The sequence below is a fragment of the Cyprinodon variegatus genome, unplaced genomic scaffold, assembly GCF_000732505.1.
Source record: "Cyprinodon variegatus isolate N-32 unplaced genomic scaffold, C_variegatus-1.0 Scaffold362, whole genome shotgun sequence".
Lineage (NCBI taxonomy): Eukaryota > Metazoa > Chordata > Actinopteri > Cyprinodontiformes > Cyprinodontidae > Cyprinodon > Cyprinodon variegatus.
In genome coordinates this window covers 174418-194514 of record NW_015150815.1, presented here as the reverse complement: position 1 = coordinate 194514, position 20097 = coordinate 174418, and the positions used below count along the sequence as shown (strand labels likewise).

The 20097-nt window shown below is 35.8% G+C and overlaps 1 protein-coding gene across 1 annotated transcript in view; it reads right to left on the bottom strand.

Annotated features, from left to right (window-relative positions):
• LOC107092008 (glutamate receptor ionotropic, NMDA 3A-like) overlaps positions 1-15371 on the bottom strand; it is a 50734-nt gene extending 35363 nt beyond the window's left edge. Inside the window, exons 1-2 of the mRNA XM_015386274.1 lie at positions 14346-15371; positions 4028-4749 (exon numbers count right to left, since the gene is read on the bottom strand). Coding sequence (XP_015241760.1) covers positions 4028-4749; positions 14346-15122 — 1499 coding nt within the window. The 5' untranslated portion in view covers positions 15123-15371. The remainder of the gene's footprint in view (positions 1-4027; positions 4750-14345) is intronic.
• Positions 15372-20097: the final 4726 nt, after the last annotated feature.

Here is a 20097-nt window from a genome sequence, read left to right as displayed (position 1 = left end):
AGCATGGGGGTGAGTAGAAAATGAAGGCTAATCATGTTTTGGGTGTACTATTCCTTTAAAGCATGACACATTTATAACTATCAGGATGAAATAAACATTTCACCTTGTGTAAAAAAAATGCTTTTTGTACAGGATTACCAATTTAAGTATTAATGCAAATGGATAGGCACTCAGGTGCAAAAACACGTACTGTATGATAAGAGGAAACTGGGAAAAAAAGCACACAAAAAAACAACTTTATGATAACACGATTTGCAAGCATATGCAAACTGACCCATAGAACTGCCAGACTGCACAAATGGGAACCTGGAACGTTGCTGTGTCAGGTAAAGCTCAAGAAGAAATAATAAAAACAGTATTATTGACATTTATTTGCAATGTGGCTGTTGACATTAGCTAAGTCTAGAACTTTTGGCTAGATGACCAAGTACATTTAGCTGTTTGGCAAGCTGAAAATATTTTTATTTAAATCAATAAATACCACAGGTATGAATATAATATTATGTCTTGCAAACTGGTTGGATTTGCTTTAATTACGATTATTGTAAACGCATGAGTTGCAACAATTTTGTCCCCTCCACTTTTGATAGCTATCCAATCGGATCACCCCACATTCACAAAACTGTGACACCCACATGCGCTTCTTCTATTGCTTCATGAAAGAATCCTTTCAGCTAGATTGATTACTTAAAGTATAAACTCCACTTCATGTTATTCTCAGTTATCCACAACTTTTTAGCACTTCTTTGAGCATAAACAAACATAATCAGGAATGGCAAATGAAAACTGGACAAGGTAACGTCAGTCATCATAATGTCTAGCTTTTGCTAAAAACTTTTTTTGACATAGCCATTTAAATAAATAAATAAATTAACCCTTGGGTCATGTTAAATAACAGCTCAACTAAACATAATTTAACCATGAAGAATTTTGTTTTTATCTAAACAGTATTGTTATGGATTGATTTAAAATTTAGGAGAGAGAAATGACCAAGGTAAGCTTTTACATTATGTTGTTCAGTTGTGGTTGATTATCATGGTGTTCTTTGGCTGCTGGATTAGTATATGCTTGGTAAATTTACCAAATTTAAACTAGCTAAATCAGCTCATTGGGTTCAGCTGACTATGGACATTGCTGAAAGAAGTTTCCACGCAAAAATTTTGCACACCTCTCACAGCAGCATCAACAAAGCCTCCTGGCTCTCACCTTCAATCTACCACAGTAAGATAATTACCAGTCTCAGTTGTCCAGCTGCATATTCCGTTACTCTCCTCTCCCCCACAGTACTCTGCTATCCCAAGAACCTTCACCACTTCCAGAACTCTGTCTTCCACCCATCCTACTTCTCAATAAACACGTCAAACATTTATCACTGTCTCCTGAGAGATCTTTGCATGTCCTTCAGAAAACTGCCTAAAACTACGATATCTGTTTTAATATAATGTGTGTTTATGCTCCTAATCGAGTAAAAATGTAATAAAAAAGTAAGTATTCCAAACTGAGCCAGGATATAAGTGTTTCTTATGATATAAGAGGGACTTATGATATAAAATCTAGACATTTAAGTTTAACTTTAATAAAACATTGCACTTTTCCTTGGCCTTAATATCCAATAGCCCTGTGGCGCAGAGCCAAAATTACTTCTGAAATGTATTCTGACTTTTGCCACAAACTGTGCTTATTCATTAAATTCCCTCTTCCTCTGGCCATCACTAACAACTGACCCATCTAAATGTTTAGGAAATACCAATTCTAAATGGAGGCATTGCATTATATCTGTGCAGTTGTGTGCCAAGATAAGAAACCATAAAAGGGAGTGGAGGAAAATGGAAGAAAAAAAACAGGGGATGAGAACAAGCAACCATATTAAACGTGTTCATATAAAAAAAAAAGTTAAAAAAAATCATCGGGGGAAATTAGCGAAACGTATATGTCTTTTCTGAAACAAACAGAATGGGAGCATAATAAATCAGGATTCTATTGACCTTCAATTTATGCAGGCTAAAGAGAATTATAGTTAAGCATCTGCTAAAAGTAAACAATTTTATCATTCAATGGCTGTTCAAATTCTCTCTGTGCATAAAGGCTTAGACTAGACCCAGTATCCCACACATGGAACTAAACCCCATTAGGTAAATCCCTTGCTTTCACAGGGTCATTGGCAGGTTTCCATTTAGATAAAAGGTTTCTGCTAGGAATCAGGGAAATAAAAAATAATCAAAGACTGAGTAATTATTCAACAAAGCAAAGAGTCCTCTGAAATCTCATGCCTCACTAAATAACAATGTGAACTGCTGGTCACAAGTAAAGATGAAACCATGATGACCCCAAAAGTCAATTTAATTTTGGGTTCTGAAGTCAGAATGAAAAGATTATAAAACAAAGAACAACATTTAAGGAACTATAAAAACAAGAAGTGAATCACATGTTTATTTTGGATTTTCTCTCATCCACAAAAGGTTTAGATCACAGAGACATCTATGTTTTTTTATTTTTTTTATTTTTGCATGTATCAGTAGATTTGTTGGATAGTTATGTCAAAATAGGTTCTCTCTTATTGGCAGAACTAGCAGCTTTTCTGGCACATACCAAGCCTGTAATCTTTACCTTTTGTTTTTCAAAGTAGTTGAGTATATAATTATTCTAAGAGTTCAGCGTTTGCCTGTTTCATCCGTTCAACTGCATGTTTTATAAATATATATTAGGGGTGGAACGGTTCACAAAATCCACGGTTCGGTTCGGTTCACGGTTTCGTGGTCACGGTTTTCGTTTCGGTATATGTTTATTGTTACACCAAAAAAAATAAAAAATAAAAAATTATAAAAATTAATGAATTTTTTTTTAAATGAAATTAATGAAAAAATCCCCAAAAATTACTGAATTGTAATTATTTTTAATGATTCGCGAGAACCACGGATCATTTCCGCATGTTTTGCTGCTTTGAATTTAATCATCTCGCGCATGCTGTCTACCATCTCCAAGGAACTCAGAGCGGAGCGGACCGGAGCCACAGTGGAGGCTGTAGGCTTTGCTTTGTGCAGGCGGTCTGGAGCGCAGCGGGGCGGGGCGGGGGTTGCTGACGCAGTATGTGGGATTTCGGGGTTAGCATGACATGTTGGTAATGTTGCTGTTAGCATAAACAAAACGTGTTGCACAATGCTTGCACACTGTTGCACTTTTATCCACAACTTTCTTTCCGCCGTCATCGTAGGTCACTCTAAATGCAAAGTGGNGTGTTGTAGTGTGATGCAGAAAGTGGATGGAATTACAACAAAAGAGGACCAAGTTCAAATTACTTCAAATCAACGGCAACATTTTTGTACAGTTAGTTTCCAATAATTCCAAAGTAAGCTAATATAAAGCCTCTAGAACAGTGTGACTTCAAACATACTGAACGCTTGTGCAAAATGCTAAAAAGTAAGATCCACTCTATGAAAACAACCAAGTTAAATTAACTTTACCAAGATTATGAAATGTAGAATTGTACTAAGACCTTGATTCAAAAATAGTATGAAATTGATGTACAATTTGCTAGTTAACTTTTTTGACAAAGGTGCAATAGAGAACATGCAAATATAAACTTCCAACACAACTAAAAATATATATAATATAGCATTTTGTCTTTCTTTGAAATGAAGATTGAAAAGCGTTATTAAAGTCAACCAATTTAATATGTTCTAAAGGAGTGTTGGTGTAAAAACATTTCATATAACAGTCCATCTTGAATATGTATAACATTTTGATATTACACCAATTTAAAAGAACGGAAAAATGTACTTTCCAATACGTATATCTGTATACACAAATAACAAGTTGAAAAAAATGTATCAAAGGGTTTGGTTTTCTAAATTGGGATATCTTTAGTAGTAGAGGGAAGATTAGAAAATATCTTATTTTTTATCTTATATTTATAACTATTATATCCTTCTGATGTCATTATTTTTCCATGCTCTTTTTCATGCTATTCAGATCCATATCAGAAACAACACCAAATATAAAGGTTTTTCGCATGCTGTGATTTTCCTACCTTGCCAAGAATTCCCCTGAGCTGCCATTATTTTGTTGTACATCCATACAGTTTGTAGTTCCAGGAATGAGTGCCAGGGCAGGATTCTCCTGGGCGGCACTGCCCACTGCCCGTGCTACAAACTCTAGTGAGTCCTGAACATAATGATCCAGTGAAGGGGATCCCATCATTCCATGTGCAAGTAGCCCCAGTGGTAACCCGTCTGTTCTCAGCTCAGCCACATTTTGGCTGTCCCCCAAAACCCAGTGAAATTCCGGGAGAGTCATTCGAGTTGCAAGTGTCCATAATCTGCGCACCTCCCGAATGTCACACCCAAACGTTACCACTCCTCGTGTGGATGAATGTTCCCTCAAAGCTTCCAGCTGCCGAATGAGGCCTTGCTGCTGGTCTGGTTTGGAAGAAGAATTTGAAGAAAATGATGAGGCCGTTGGTGAAAAATAGGATAAGGATAGCACCTCCACTCCCACAGGGGCACTTGTTGTTTCTGCTGAGGATGATAGTGAAGATGATAGTGGTGGCAGTGTTGTTTTATTTAGGTTGACCAGAGCTCCCAAGCGGAACCGGGTGTTGTTTTTAATGAGGAGGAGAAAGTCACTGATGTTCCATTCCTGGCATAGGACAATGCTGATGTCCCACCAACCATTCATCATCAGCAGATAGTAGAGGAGCTGGTGCGGGGGGGCCGCTACAGACTGCATTGCCATTTGAAAATGAAGACCATTCTGTGAGAGGTATTAAAACTTGAATTAGAAATGAGCCAAGAGACAGAAAAAAAATGTTCATAGACTAAGCAGCAAAGTATACAGTTGGGTAGAGACTATTGAATATGTCTTTTTTTTTATGCTATTTAGTTTGATAAGGTAGTAGTGAAGTTACTTCCTAAATTATTTTAATAAATATATATCCTAATGATATTAATTACCCATCAGATGCAAGTAAAAAACAACATAATACACACATACAAAGAAATCAGAACATAAATGACCATAAATTAACTTACATATAGAAAAGTCAAAGGACATAAAGGATAGGTATTCGAAATAGCAAAGAAGACATTTTAAAATAGGCATTAAAACCCCAAAACTCGACTGAAATCTCCAAACATCCACTTAAAAGTATATTTTTTTGGGACATAGTTTTGCAAGCTAAATTTCAGCAAATATATATGAAAAATAATGGATAAAATTACAGATAGATTCTTTATGAGAATCTTAATTTTAAGTAAAGAGATTTTCCACGAGGCAGTGATTCTAAGTACACAGCAATGGAAAGAGTTTTAAATTAGTTGTGAGATTCTAGAATAGTTGAATATGCAATTGCATCTATGGACTTCAAACCTGAACAGAGCATGATGTGTTTTATCAATGTTTATGTCAGCATCTGTAGTCACTAAGTTTAAGGAAAACACCCAAAAAGTCCTAGTGATCTAAGTAATTAATTATATGCACTTCTATTATGTAATATCATCAACACAAACACGCTCAACACAAAATAAGCAATTTTCTGTGCCCTTTCTTAGGACTTTGTGTTTTGTAAACTCCTCAAATAAAAATCCATATTTCATTACAGTAAAAAGAAAAAAAACTGCTTTAATGTAAAAAAAGGCTATTATATAGTTGAATTAAAGAAGAAATTTGTGCTGTTATTTGCTTTTCTATTTCTATGTATGTTCACAATTTTCAATAAAAACAATCTAGCAGACTAATTATTCCCTGGTGCTTCAAAGGTGACTAAGTTTTAATATGTGGAGGTATGATTGTTTTTGGAAACGATTTAGCCAAAATACAGCCAGGACAGGCAGCATTAGTGTATTGACATGTTGGGATGCCTCCCTTTTGTTTCAGGCTGTATGCAGCCTCTAGATAAAGTCTAATTCTTTACAACCAAATATAAATCTAAAATCAACAACTTTTTTTACATTTCTAACACAAACATGGATAACATGTATTAAAAAAAGAATAGCAGATTACTGGTATTACAGACTCCTTAAAGCACGTTACACTCTACCTACAATCGCATTACTTATTTACTTACGCACACAGACTGATAAACAGATACCAAGATTGAGGAGCAACTTGTTCTTAAGGGACTACTTATTCCAACTAAGCCACTGGTGCACCTCAGATCATTGCCTGTGCAAGAAAGACATCTAGTAAAAAGATTAGACTAGATCAAAGTTAAAACTACAGTCAAGTACTTTAGAAACTGTTTATTATGAATGAGCAGGCAACAAGAACGCCTGCTTTCTCTTAGGAAATGTTGTTATATTGCACACAGTTTACAGGTTGCAGGTTATCCAGCTAATCAGTAAGTAAAGCTCTTGTTTGATGCAAGTGTATACTACTAAGAAAAGTTAAAAGGCCCCATAGCACCATGGCTTAATTGTCTTCAAAACTTCAAAGTGAGCTTTGCACTAAAAAGTTATTTGATGAATATATTGGTTAAATCAAAACACCAAACTTCTCTTTAAATATATACCTACAGTAGATGAAGCATTTGTATGAAGAAGCAACAATTAACTATTCAACTTTTTTTCAGATATTGAATTTCCGCTTTGGGAGTTTGTAATGCAGTCTGCAGGGTATCACACTCTCACTTCAATACACATAAGGATTTAATCTTTACTGCAGCACTTCAGCAATGTAATCTCCATAAATGTGTTGGCTTCTCACTTTTTTCTAAATGTAAGTAAAAATGACATATTTTCAAGAGAAGGCCTAGTAGCCCTGTCCTGAAACAAAAATAAATATGTTGTATTTTAAAGCACCTAAATGTCTTGGCTCTTTTGTTTGACGTGACATCTAATGTCTTTCTTTTCCATTAAAAATCTTCCCCCCTGTGATTATGCAATCTAAGAGACAGCCGCTGTGGCTTTCTGTATAAAGGAAGACTTTAGTGCACAAGAAAACAGCAGACACTGATAGAGCCACAGAAAAGTGGACAAATAAAAGTAGACGGTAATGACTGGGTTATTGAACTGCTTGTGATAAGATGGTATCTTGCAGGGAAAGCTATTCAATAAGAATTTCCTGAAGAAATCATCAATGTCCCAAAGCTGAATGGTTGGTTATCAATCTGAAGTTTACTGCTTATGTTGTTGCTAAACAAATACAAAAACTGCACAGTACACCTGTCCCTAAAACGAGGACTTATTACAAATTCAATATACATATAATATCTGGAGCCCAAAAATATGCACCCAATCACACTCATGTAAATTAAAATGATGTAATGAGAGTAATGGCAGAAAAAGCTATGAATGATGTAATCATAGATTGTGAGCTTCTAACCAAGCAGCCTTGGTTTCTCTAAACAATGGAAAAATACAGAATTCAAAGAAAATAAAGAATTAACTTTGTATAATCTGAGGAAGTTCAGACCAATGAAGGAGTTACAGTAATAATATGGAGATAATTGGCAACCTTACATTAAACAAGTAAAGTAACTACTTACAGTTACAAGTTAGATTTCTCCAAAAGTAAACAATTACTAACTCATCATTACCAGAGATGGGAAGTAACGAAGTACAAATACTACGTTACTGTACTCAAGTAGATTTTTCTGATATTTTTACTTTACTTTACTACTTATTTTTATGGCGACTTTTTACTTCTACTCCTTACATTTTTACACAAATATCTGTACTTTCTACTCCTTACATTTTAAAAAAAATGGCTCGTTACTTTAGTTTTGAATAATTTCAATGGAGTTACCGTTATTATTTTTCACGTCATCAATACCAAATTCAATCTAATTGGATGGGAATCTACGTTGCATTTGACGCACCACTACAAGATGAATCGACAGATTCGGCGGTATTCATTTGCGGCAAATCATTGCAGCTTGGTGGCGGTGGCGTTAGCATAGTAGCATGGACGACGAGATGATTGAAAATGAACACAACGGAGATCTAGTCCTATTGGCAGACATCCATTTAAAATGTAGGCAACGGCATGAAAAAAGTGGTTTCTACTTTTACTTTTATACTTTAAGTAAATTTACAAGCCTGTACTTTGTTACTTTTACTTGAGTAAAGAACTTTAATCAGTACTTCCACTTTTACCAGAGTATTTTTTAACACAAGTATTTGTACTTTTACTCAAGTACGGAAAGTGAATACTTTTGCCATCTCTGATCATTACACTATCAAAGTAGCTAATCACTACGCAAAGTAATTATAGTTTTATTTTTAAAAAATATTAATGGATTTGGATGACTGTACTTTTAAACTAACTATAAATCAAACAATGGATTTAATGGTCAAACATAAAATATTAAATAAATGACAACACTGCACACTAATCTTGACCTTTTAGCGTATATGGTGCAATTAGTGAGTCAAGCACCTGCAATTATATTGTCTTAAATATGATAATTGTTATCATGTTGGATTTTCCTTTATTGTCAAAAGTGTGTGCAATGCATCATATAAGCCTTCTTAGCCAATCGTTGTTGCAAAAGCCTCATTTTGGGCATTTTTACTCTCCCCCTGTGCTAGAAACAAAAGTTTTTGAATCTTATTGGTTTCATTTCCATTTTGAGTTGTTTTCTGGTTATATTTGAGTTATTATGCATTTCTAGTTCACCCTCTGTTGCCCTCTTGTGTCAGTCTCTTTCCCCTAACTCTCTTCTAGATTCTTATGTCCACACCTGTTCCTTGTCTGCTAATTAGTCCTCCCATTGTTTCTGTCTCCCATATATACACCTCCTGTTCAGTCACTCTTTGCTTGTTCATCATATTTTTTGATCCTCATGTGTGTTTTCCCTGAATTCTTTTAGCTAATATTTTTTTTTTATTTTGCCTCAGTTGCCATTAGAATTATTAAACTTGAAAGAAACCAGCTCAGCTTCCATCTCTGCATTTGGGTCCTTCAAATCTCCATCCAACCTGAAAGTAAATAAAATAACAACATTTCCAAATGATAAAGTAATTAGTAAAGTTACTCAATTGGTTTAAAAAGTATACTGTTACAGAAAGAGTTATTTACCACTGCTTTACTCAACACTGTTTTAAGTTTTCTAAGACTAATGAGGTGTCCTCATCTCTTATGCAGACCATGTCTAATAAGCTCTATAGAAAAAGCTACTGCAGCTTGGTAAAGATGTGCAAAATGCCTTACAACAACTAAGAACTCCTAGATTAGGAATTATTTTTACAGTTATCTGATTAATTGCTATGGAGAATTTACCTTCCTGACTATCTGGAGTAATTTTCTGAAGTCTGCAATTTTAATGAATGGCTTGAACAAGAAATTAGGGATTTGCTAAAATACATTTTCTAGACACTATGAAAATTTTTAAAAAGTAAACTTTCAATTTTATAAGTTTTATTTCATATAAGTATCACACTTAATTTCAATCTGGTCAACAGCCACCACTTAACAAATACAGTCAAAATAAATATTAAGTTTTTCTAAAATGCTCAATGGAAGGCTGTCGTAATAAGATAGGTTGGATTTTTTCAAGGTTTTTTTTTACACTTCTTTACCAATTGTGGTAATAAATGTCGAAGACGCTGTAAGAATTTATCTGTCCTTTTATCTGCACTTAGCAGCAGTACATTCTTCATTACACCAAGCAAAGTCTCTGCGCTTTAAAGTGCTGTAAACAAAAAATACATTATGTAAAAGAAGTGTTGCTATTAAATTGTAGGAAATGTGCAGCAATGGCTGTCTCCTAAACCTTAAAAAGAAAAGCAGGAAGATGGATCCATACTGTGTAAAAAGGGACTGAAATTAAGTTTCCTGAAGCAGCAAGAATAAAAAGCATGCATCAAACTGCCTTGAAAATAACCAGTAGTTTTTTAGAGTCATTGGAAATTAAAAAAGAAAAAGAGTGTAGGTTGGAGGGGGTGAGCTCATTGCAAAATATGCTTTTTTTAAAAGGCACATTGTGTACAGTGTATGTTAAATGGTACATTTCTGGAGCTTTGCAAAGGAAGCAGAACAAATGTGGGGAATGCAATTTTTTAAGAAAGCATCTTAAAAAGTATAAATAAGACCAAATTAAGCATTTTCAGGTAGTAAAGGGTAGTTTATTATGAAGATTATAGCAAACAATTAACAGATAACAGGTGACAGGTTATACTGACTTTAAATATTATTTAATAATAATTGAAATTTTTTAAACTTGCATTGGAGAAATTTACCTCTGCATTTAACTCATCCCCTTGGGGAGCAGTTGGTTGTCAGTGTGGGGCACCTGGAGAGTAGTGTGGGGTTAAGGGTCTTGCTCAGAGGGCTCTCTGAGGGGCAGTATGTGGGCGTGGGGCTTGAACTCAGAACCTCAGGATTCCAAGCTTTATGCCCTCACTATTAGGCCACCACTATCCCGTTATTGTGTTATTTTAAGTGTATTTTATGTTATTTATTAAAACACTTCAAACTGCTAATCCCGTGTTAGTCCAAAAGCCTATTAAAGGTATTGTGTAACACTACAGCAGCAAGTGTTTTATATTTACGTTTTATAGTTACGCAAGTGTTTATTTACTAATTTATATATATTTACGTAGTGCTTAAATTTTTTTTTTTTTATTATTATGTACTTTTAAGCATAGTTTTCAAATGTAAACCAAATTTTTGATATACTTGGCTTTTTGACAATTACATATGCTTTAAACGGTATAAAAAATGGCTGTCACTGGTTTCACTTGGATCATTCTTCTCCATAGGCTTAGATACACAATAGGATGGACTGACAGTGCTCTGGATTGGTACAGAACCCCTACTCCACCCCTGCTCTTAACCTTTTGATCTGGAACTTTGTTCATTCATGTCTCCATCCTCTATGTCTAGCAGAAACCTCTCTTGAACTCATGTTAAATACATCTGCAAGACATTTTATTACTTCAAAAACATCTCCAAACTGCAATCCTTCAGTCTTTATGCAGTCTTTATGCAGTAATGTATAATATCATTCTTTGAGGCTCAATTATTGCAACCCAAGTTTCTAAGGAACACCTCCAAAAACTTCAGTAGATACACAATAGTCCAGTCCAGCTTTTGAGAAGACTAGGATACATACCATCCCAATTAATCAGTCACTACCCCGGCTCCCTTTACAAATCTGGATAAAATACAAAGTTTGCCTGCCAATGCAGCATTGTACACATCCCATAATCTTCACCCTATCTGAAAGAACTTTTTACTCTTCAGGCATCCATACGATCCCTCCGTTTAACAAGCTCTTACAGTCTCCTTCCCTCCTGGAATAAACTCAAAATCTGTGACAACACGGCCTTTAGACTTTTTAGCAGTTTAGGGTAGAAGTGATGAATTTTTGAAAAATACCATTGTCTCTAAACATAATTTTAATTCTGCTGATTTTATATCCTGTTTCTGATATTGTAATTAATTTACTTTGTGTAGCATATTGAGGCTTTAATCAATGAAATACTTTATAAAAGCAATAAATTAGCCTTATTATTATCAACTTCCAGAAAACCTGCTCTGGATAGACTTCCAAGTTTTATTCAATGGTATCAAAAAACACACAGCACAAACTATAACTCATTGTGGTCTGGGGAACCGATATTATTTGCTTAACTACTTCTCCAATCATTCTACAAAACAATTAAAAGCATTCCCACAGTTCTTAAATAATTCAGACTTAACCTTTGTCTAAACTTGAACTGTCTTATCTAGAAGTTTGTGAGGCAAAACTCAACCACATCAGAAAATAAATGTGATCCTCTCAACAAAAAGAGAAAAAAAAAATCAACATTTGGTGAAAGACTTCAGATGGAAGTCAGATGAAACAAGATTGAGCCTTAGGGGAGGTGAATCATTTCTATAAAACTTTCAGGTCAACTCTCCATACTTTGTAAAGCTGTCTTTTTTTGGCAAATTTTTTCAACCTGTTCCAAAATCTATTCAACCACCTGCCATCTACCTCTCCATCAAACGATTTCTGTCAGCTTTGTCTGTACATGTTATTTCACTTAGGGGAACCAGTTTGGACTTTTAACACCTGATGAACCTACAGAGAAATGCTTCCTAGTGCACTGAGCAGGAAATTAGATGTTAGACTAACAGCACGGACACAGGCACACACACAAACACATATATATGCACATCTTAAGCTTGTAGGTTTCAACTATTGTAGATCCCTCTTGTCCAACTAATTGGTTTGGGTGTGGGGGACGCTGTTTCTTCTGTTATCAACTAGACAACAGAAGAAAACAACACAAATAGGTTGTGTAAAAGAGTGAACACACATTCTACAGAAGAGCACACACCTAGCAAAGAAACTATTGATGAAACATCCCAGCAATTAATTCAATTCTTTAAACTTTTAACTAATTTAGTGCTACTCCTAATGCAGCTGTAAACTTCCAATAAGTGTTTTGTTGAAGAGTTGAATTTCTTTCTGATTAAGATGTTCTTCTCCATTCAGTCAAATGATTAGAACTTAAACTTGCGACAAGCTATTTTTTTTTTTTATGAAAAGGAATTACATTGGAATCTAATTTTAGTTGTACAAATGCTGAATAAATCCCATTTGCATATTTTACCTTCCCAATTGAACCATTTAAAATAACTAATCCCCAGTTGACAAGATCTAAGTTTTATACCATGGCGGTGGCATGATTGTTACCTATAAGGTTGGTATTCAGCATTTTGTATGAAAATGAAACCATAAAAGTTGCATTGACAATGTTAGATGTAATAAAATCATCAAGGGAGTTCATGCCATTCATTGTAAGCTCTAAAGTGTTTAAACTTGACTTAAAGTAGGAGCTGCCCATGGGCAAGCTGAACACAAATGTCGGAAGCTCGAGTGGACAAATCTATTATTTGTTAACGTACAAAATAAAGAGTGAAACATTAAGCATCTCTGGTTTTAAAAATAACCAGTTCAGAGTCAAAGTGAAAGTTTCAAACTTGAAAATCCTTAGCGATGTAGGTGGAAAAACACAAGAATAAGATTACAACAGCATTGTTAAACTTCAGGTTAAAACAAGTAATAGATCACTGAAACTTGGTGTTCTAACAGGACAAAAAAGTCCAAACACATCATAATTGGTATTGAAATGGATACAGCAGTGGACTTCATCAATGGACTAAAAAAGCAATACCACACAATCTATATACTACACCCATTTTACACCCAAGATTAGTATTTTTGGAAATATAATTTTCACTGTGCGGATTGGAAATACAGTCTGCTAAGTATTCAACTGTTTAATAACTCAACAATAAAATGAAAGGTGCAATATCTATGATAAGGTGTTCTTGCCACAAAAAACAAAACAAAACTATTTGACAAAGAGATAAACTATTTATTTTTGCAACAAATGTTTACTCTAAGAAACAGCTGAGAGGCCCATGCAGGAACAACAGAAATCCGCAAATGATTAAGATGAATCTGATGACAGGACAACTATAAGTTGTACCCTATAAACCTCTCCTATTAAAAAGAATCACAAACAGAAGTCCACTGTGTGCTTAGAAAGTCATATGAAGTCCTTTCTGCAATTGAAGTAGCCATGTAATGGGCACCATAAATAGATGGTAGAGGTTATTTTGTTCAATGAGACCAAAAATGAACATTTTTAGCCTAGATGCCAAACACTTTTCTACAAAGAATAAATAGAGCCTTCTTTCTTAAGATGCACACAACTCTGTGTTGATTTATATATAAACCTAATAAATAAAGGCAGTAATGATAAAATGAATGTTTATGATAACTGTTCAAAACCTTTTTACTGTTAATTACAATGCAATGGGCAAAAAAATGGCACAGTGTATTATTATTATTATTATTATTATTATTATTTTGCAACATGTCAAAATTTGCTGTTTGGCCTAAGTGCCTAGGTTATTAAAGACAAAATCACTGAAAAATGAGAATGAGATACTTTTAGGGTTTTGACTGAGCTATACAGATGTGCTCAGACACAGAGGCATGCCCTCTCTCATCAGTCATTTTATAGCTGTTGATCAAACAAGAGAACAACACATCCTTGAGCCTTTTTCTGCAAAGGTTGGAAGCATTTCTTTTTCAGCACCATGGAGAGCGCCTGGTGATGTTTTCTTCATGCAGTGATCGAGTAATCAGAAAGGGAAGCTTAAACTGCATACTTTATGGTAGAAACAGGGTTGAAGATCAAAGCCCGTCCTTCTTCCATGGGTTTATTCATTTTTTTGTTAAACTTAGTTAAATATTCCACATTTATTGAACTTAAATGAGCCAAATTATGAAACATATAGATATGAAAGAAGTTAGCCGAAATCACAATAAGCCACAGAGGATGAAACAAGTGATCAACAGTTAACAGTTCAGAAGAAGCTGAAACTTTTTTTTTTTTCTTCTTTACCTCACTTTTACGCGGAAACTCCTTCTGCACGACGCTGACAACTGGCACCTGCAGCGCCAGCGAAATGAATTCCAACTTTACAAGCTCATCCCGGTTCCTAGGAAAGGCGAGCATAGCGGAGACCCCCTGCACGACCACCGTGTGACACACGCTCTCCAGGAAAGACAGCGGGTCTTCGTCTTCGGGAATGTCCGTGGAGGAGTATGAGAAGGCTGGCAGCTCGCCCAGCGCCGAACCTACTGCCATAACTATCTCTAGGGATAAATTGTAAGGTAGCAACCCGGCCCGGTTCAGAGCCTCAGCCGCCAGCAGGACCAACTCCCGAGGTGAGAACACGCCATCCTCCTTTGAGGGATTCCCTTCTCGCTGTCTCGCCTGGCTTTTAATCCTACTTGTTCCCCGCTGACTGTTTGCTGCGGCTCTAGTCCTGAGGTTTCCATACCCAGGCGCACCGGCACCTGTTTTGACTGCTTTCCCAAACTCCAGCGGCTGATCTCTTGCGAAAGGTCCCTCGGCGCCTTCATAGCCGCTGCCAGGAGCTGCGGCCACCAAGCGGGGATGGACGTGCAGAGCTCCCACCCGAACCGTGTGGCCGATCCGCTTAAGCACCTGGCATGGCTGCGGGTGCGAGAGAGCGCACGGAGGGTGGAAAAGGAGAGCGCACAGTAGGAAGCACAGAGGCGGCGAGACCCCGGCGCCTGGACGTGCTGTCGAGACATCCATCACCATCATAATCCCGTTCGACCTCGTCATCCCCGCTCCACGGCTGCACCGCATCCCCAGTCCAACCACTCAACAGCCCACCAGCGGGGCAGCTCCGTCGGTGCCACTGCTGGCCCCCTGCGTTTGGCCCTAGAGTACCACAAAGACCAGCTGCAGCCCTCGCTCCCGCTCCAGCTCCGCTTTCAGTTAAAGTTGTGCGTTTCTCTGACACAGACAACAGGCTGTTGAGGCGCAATATCAGGAAGGAGCCACACACAAGCAAAAGATGATCCCCAAAAGTGCTGCTTTTCATCTCAAAGGATTTTCATTTTCAGGTCAGCTGATAACTAACAAAATCTTCCAACCAAACGATATCATTTCCACATATCCCAGAAATATGGTACAAATATGAAGAGGAATGAAGATATGTCCACAAGAGAAAATGTTGATTTTAATGCGCATCAAACACATTCCAAAACAGTAGAATCCTCGACTGCAAAAGCCAGTTGGTCATTGGTTTTAACGAAAAAAAAAAAATCATCCCAATATCTCCGCTGTTGGTGGGCAAAAAGACATAGTTCTTACTCCAATTTGCACAAATGACAAACAAAATAAATATCTTTTCCTATCACCCAAGTAAGAGCTGTAAAGAGCGCACGCGCCGCTGGCTCGAGACAACCTCCACTGACACTTGCACTGGGAAAGACCTTCAAGAGTGCAGTCCTTTTACGCAAGAATATTTAACCCCATCTGTACGTACATAACGCATTCTAAATGGACCGAAGTTAATGAAATATAACCATATAATGTAAAATTAGCGTGTGAAAATAAGACGTATTTATTCATATAGAGAAAATAATGAATATCCCAATAAATATTCATGAAACACGACTTACTATAATATGATACAAAATCCATCTAAATCGCACCTAATTATACAAAATAAACTAAGCTGACTTCATTAGGAATGACAATTATTGAACTGAATTAAATAGGAACTGCAAACTGAAATATTAAATATAAAATGAGGTAATTTACACTTATTTTAAAATAACTTTAATGTTATATATATTGTATGTACTGTACTGTTTTAAAGAAATTAGTATTTCTGTCTGAGTTAAGTTCCTGTTGCAGTTAATGTACTGCAAACGTCCTTATACCTGTTGAATTTTTCAAACCTTTTATCATTATCTGGCCTGTTTGCTCTCCCTTAATTTCTTTCACCTGTCGTTTTCCCTCCCTGCCTCAATTATCATTTATTCCTCTCACCTGTTTCCTTTGGTTTATATTCTGTTCAGCCTGAGCATTCGATTCCACTTGCTTTGATTCTGTATTATTTTCCTATATTTTAATCATGTAAGGCTCTTTGCATTGTCTTTGTACTAAATTGTGCTATATAAATAAATTTGCTTGCCTTGCCTATATATGGTTTGTTAGCTTTTTTCTATATGTTTTGGGTAATTGCCCTGCAGGGAAGGTAAACCCTGTTACAGTTATAAGTATTTTGCAGCCTCTATGACTCTGTATTGAGCCACATCCATTTTCCCATCAACTCTGCAGCTGCATTTCTCAACTGGCAAAGTGTCTTCCACAAAAAATTATAGAAACTACACCAGTATTTGATTAAGACCAAGTTTATGGAGTAAATGAATTATAGCTGCACTCTCAAAAGATTCTCCCAAGGTGGGCTTCGGATCTCTGCAGCTCCTCCAGTGTTGCTACAGTTGGTACTTTGTGATGCTTTTCATGTTAACGTTTTGCTGGACTGGCCTATCAATGTAAGTGGCTGCCATGTCTTTATACATTTACACTAATATAGAACTATTAATGTTAATGCCAGACAGCAATTCAAAGCTTATTTATTTTATTTAACGGTTATATTGGCAAAGTATAAACACACACCACAGCTTTCAGATTCTTTATATAAAGGAAACTTATAAACATAATTTTCCCTCTGCTTCACAAGAATGCAGGTTATCTGTGTGAATCTGTCACATAGAATATTTTGGAAATCAATTTAGATGTGAAGGAACATGAAAATGTTAACACATCGCTATTTAGAGTCCTTTAGAAACCAAGTTGGTAATCTAAATGAAAGCTCCTATGTGTTTGATTAATACTCTGGTCTACATAAATGACTGGCTATTAGTCCTGAAATACGTGATCTTAAGTATTTTGTGAAAAAAGAAATGTTCACATTAAATGGGAATGTTCAGGATAAAATGACAGGCTAACTGCAGTATAATAATAATATATAGAAAAAATGTAGAAGCCCTACAGGGGGAGATGGATCAGAAGGAATTGATAGTAGGGGGAAAATTGAGAAGAAGGAGATATAAAGAACAGGGAAGGAGAGAGAGAAATTCAATTTACTTCAATTCGTTTTTATTTGCGTTGCTCCAGAACACAACACATGTCATCTCGGAGCATTTTACATGGTGCAGGGAGGTCAAGACCGGCTGTTACTGAGAGCAGCCCCACAGTTTCCCATTAAGAAAGCACGGCAGGAGGAGTGAATGCAGGAGATATGAAGGAGACTGGAAATGGGAGAAATGAAGAAGAGAGAGAGCAGAAAAGGAGACGATGCATCATTTCACTTTTGTTTAGAAAAAGAGCAGGGACAAAGCAAAAATATAAAGTTTGATTGTATATACCACTCCCAAGAATGAGAAGAAAAACTGAAAATATGTAATTCAGTGCATATATGTCAAAAAGTCATAATAGCAAAAAGAACAAAATAATCTGTCTCTACAGCAAAGCTGTGGAGTTGAAAAGAAAACGTTATTTCGGTTTTTGATTTCCTCTGACAACTGAAATGAAGAAAGGAAATGCTTTTTAGTTTTATAAAAGCATGTTAATCACAATGTTTTTTTTTCCTGTTTATCACAAAGTTTACTTTTTCACAAATTCAGAAACTTTTAGAAAATGTATTAAAGATGGTATCCTTTTTCCTTTTCATGTCAATGGTAACTGTGTTATTTTGTGTTTTTGTGGAGCATTGTCTGTTAGATGGCACAGTGGTTTAAATATCATCACTTCAGCACTTTGTTCCTTTTGGTTTGTTTGAAGACAACATTAATGATGAATAAACAGCTCTCCCTGCCACATGCTTTCTTAAACATGACAACAATATTTCCCCAGACATACTACAGGTTGACATTCCTTTCTTTTCTCAGTGGAAAAAAAGATAAAACATAATCATAAAACTGGTTCACAGAATAATTCATATCAGATATATTGTAAACCATATTTATATCTTTATATGAACTAACTCCATACATAGATTAATTTATATTTCTATATGAAACATTGGGACTTATACCCCAAAAACCTGTCCAAAAGCATATGCTTCTAAGTGCTGTTTTAACAGCAGCATTCTTTTCAAAACTTTTATACTGAAATAAGAGAATGCAGTTCTAACACTTATGAACTTCTTTAATTCATAACAATTAAATGAAGTTGGTTCCACTTAATTTATTTGGTTCATTAGTTGTTACGATAAACTGTGTTAAGTTGGGTAGACTTAATTCTATAACGTTTACATTGATGAATATAAGTTGGAGCTACATTCTCTTTTTAGAGTGGGTGGCACATCTGCTCACTTTAAATATTTCCCTTTCATGTCATAGTTTGTCTGCACCCACAATCTGTATGTCAGCTTTTCATGCTTTAAAAGGTTATTCAATTTTGCTCTCCACCTGACATGTTTGTTTTTGTTTGTCTAATTTTGTTTTATTCTCATCTGAGTTTTTGTCTGATCTCTTCTCTGGCTAAATATTCATTCATGGTCCCTTATCTGCTTTCCCCATTTTTTCTGCATCCATTTCTCATCTTGCTGATTTCCTCACCTGTCAGTATAAATTTTATGTCAACATGATTGCACAGCTGTACTCCTCCATGTCATTCTAACGCCACACATGTTTTACTTCATGTGAAGTCTCATCCTTATAAGATGCAGCATCAGACTTTCCTGTTTCTTTCAGCCTGCCAGGCAAATTCTCTACATGGTGGCCTTCCCTTTCAGAAAAAAGAGCCAACACACAGTTTAATCCTCAATGCTGCAGGTGAAGGTTATGAGATGAATGTAAAAAAAAAAAAAAAGGTCTAATACACATAGTTTCTGTGATTCTGTATTAAAAACACTTTTAGGTTTGTCATCCGTTTCAAAAACTTACAATTTTGAAAAGACTTAAAATATCTTTATATTTCTAACTCTAACTTAAGGTTAAAGGGTAAAATGAATCAAACATAGATACCTGCTCTTTCTTTTTCAAGGATAAATGATCTAGTCTCATCTAAAGCTTTGTGGCAAAAGTTTCTCTGTATTGGTCGGGTAATAGCTACTCCTGCTAAAGGGGAACGTTCCAGCTCATTAGTTCAATTTAACTGAGTTTCCAGGTCCCTGTTTTTTTATTATATTGCAATCTGTTTTTTTTTTTTTTTATTTTAATAAAGCAAAATACTTCTTGCAGCATTAGTTGTGACACAAATGGCACCCTGGGCAACTCTTTCTCTAACCTTAAAGGAACAGAAAGTGGTTGAGAGACAGAACAGGTCAGGATCAGGTAATCATAAACACTAAGGTATGCTAAAAACACCCTCACCAGAGGCTCAAGAATAATCTGGGCTGGTGGCTGGAAGCAGGCAGGTTAAATAGAAGCAGGAGCAGGTGGATCAAATAATAACGAGAAACTGGGCGGAGTTAGGCAGGTAAATAAAATGAGTAATCCAGCCAGTCATCAGTGCTAAGATCATGACAGATAGACAAACTGAGAAAAAAAAAATCAAGAACTGCTGACAAAATATTTTTTTTCCCCCACTGGATTGCACTGGCATTGAAAAACATTGGCACTCCAACAACAGATTGTTCTAGACACCAGATTTGACAGAGTCACCTGGGTTGATATCAAAATAGTTTTTAAGTAACTGAGCAAAAGTCTGGCTGCCACGACCTGGATGACAGAAAAATTGCATAGGCAACCCTTACTATTAAAAGACTAATTATAAACATTTCTAAAAGAAATAAACATCCTTGAAATAAAAAAAACAA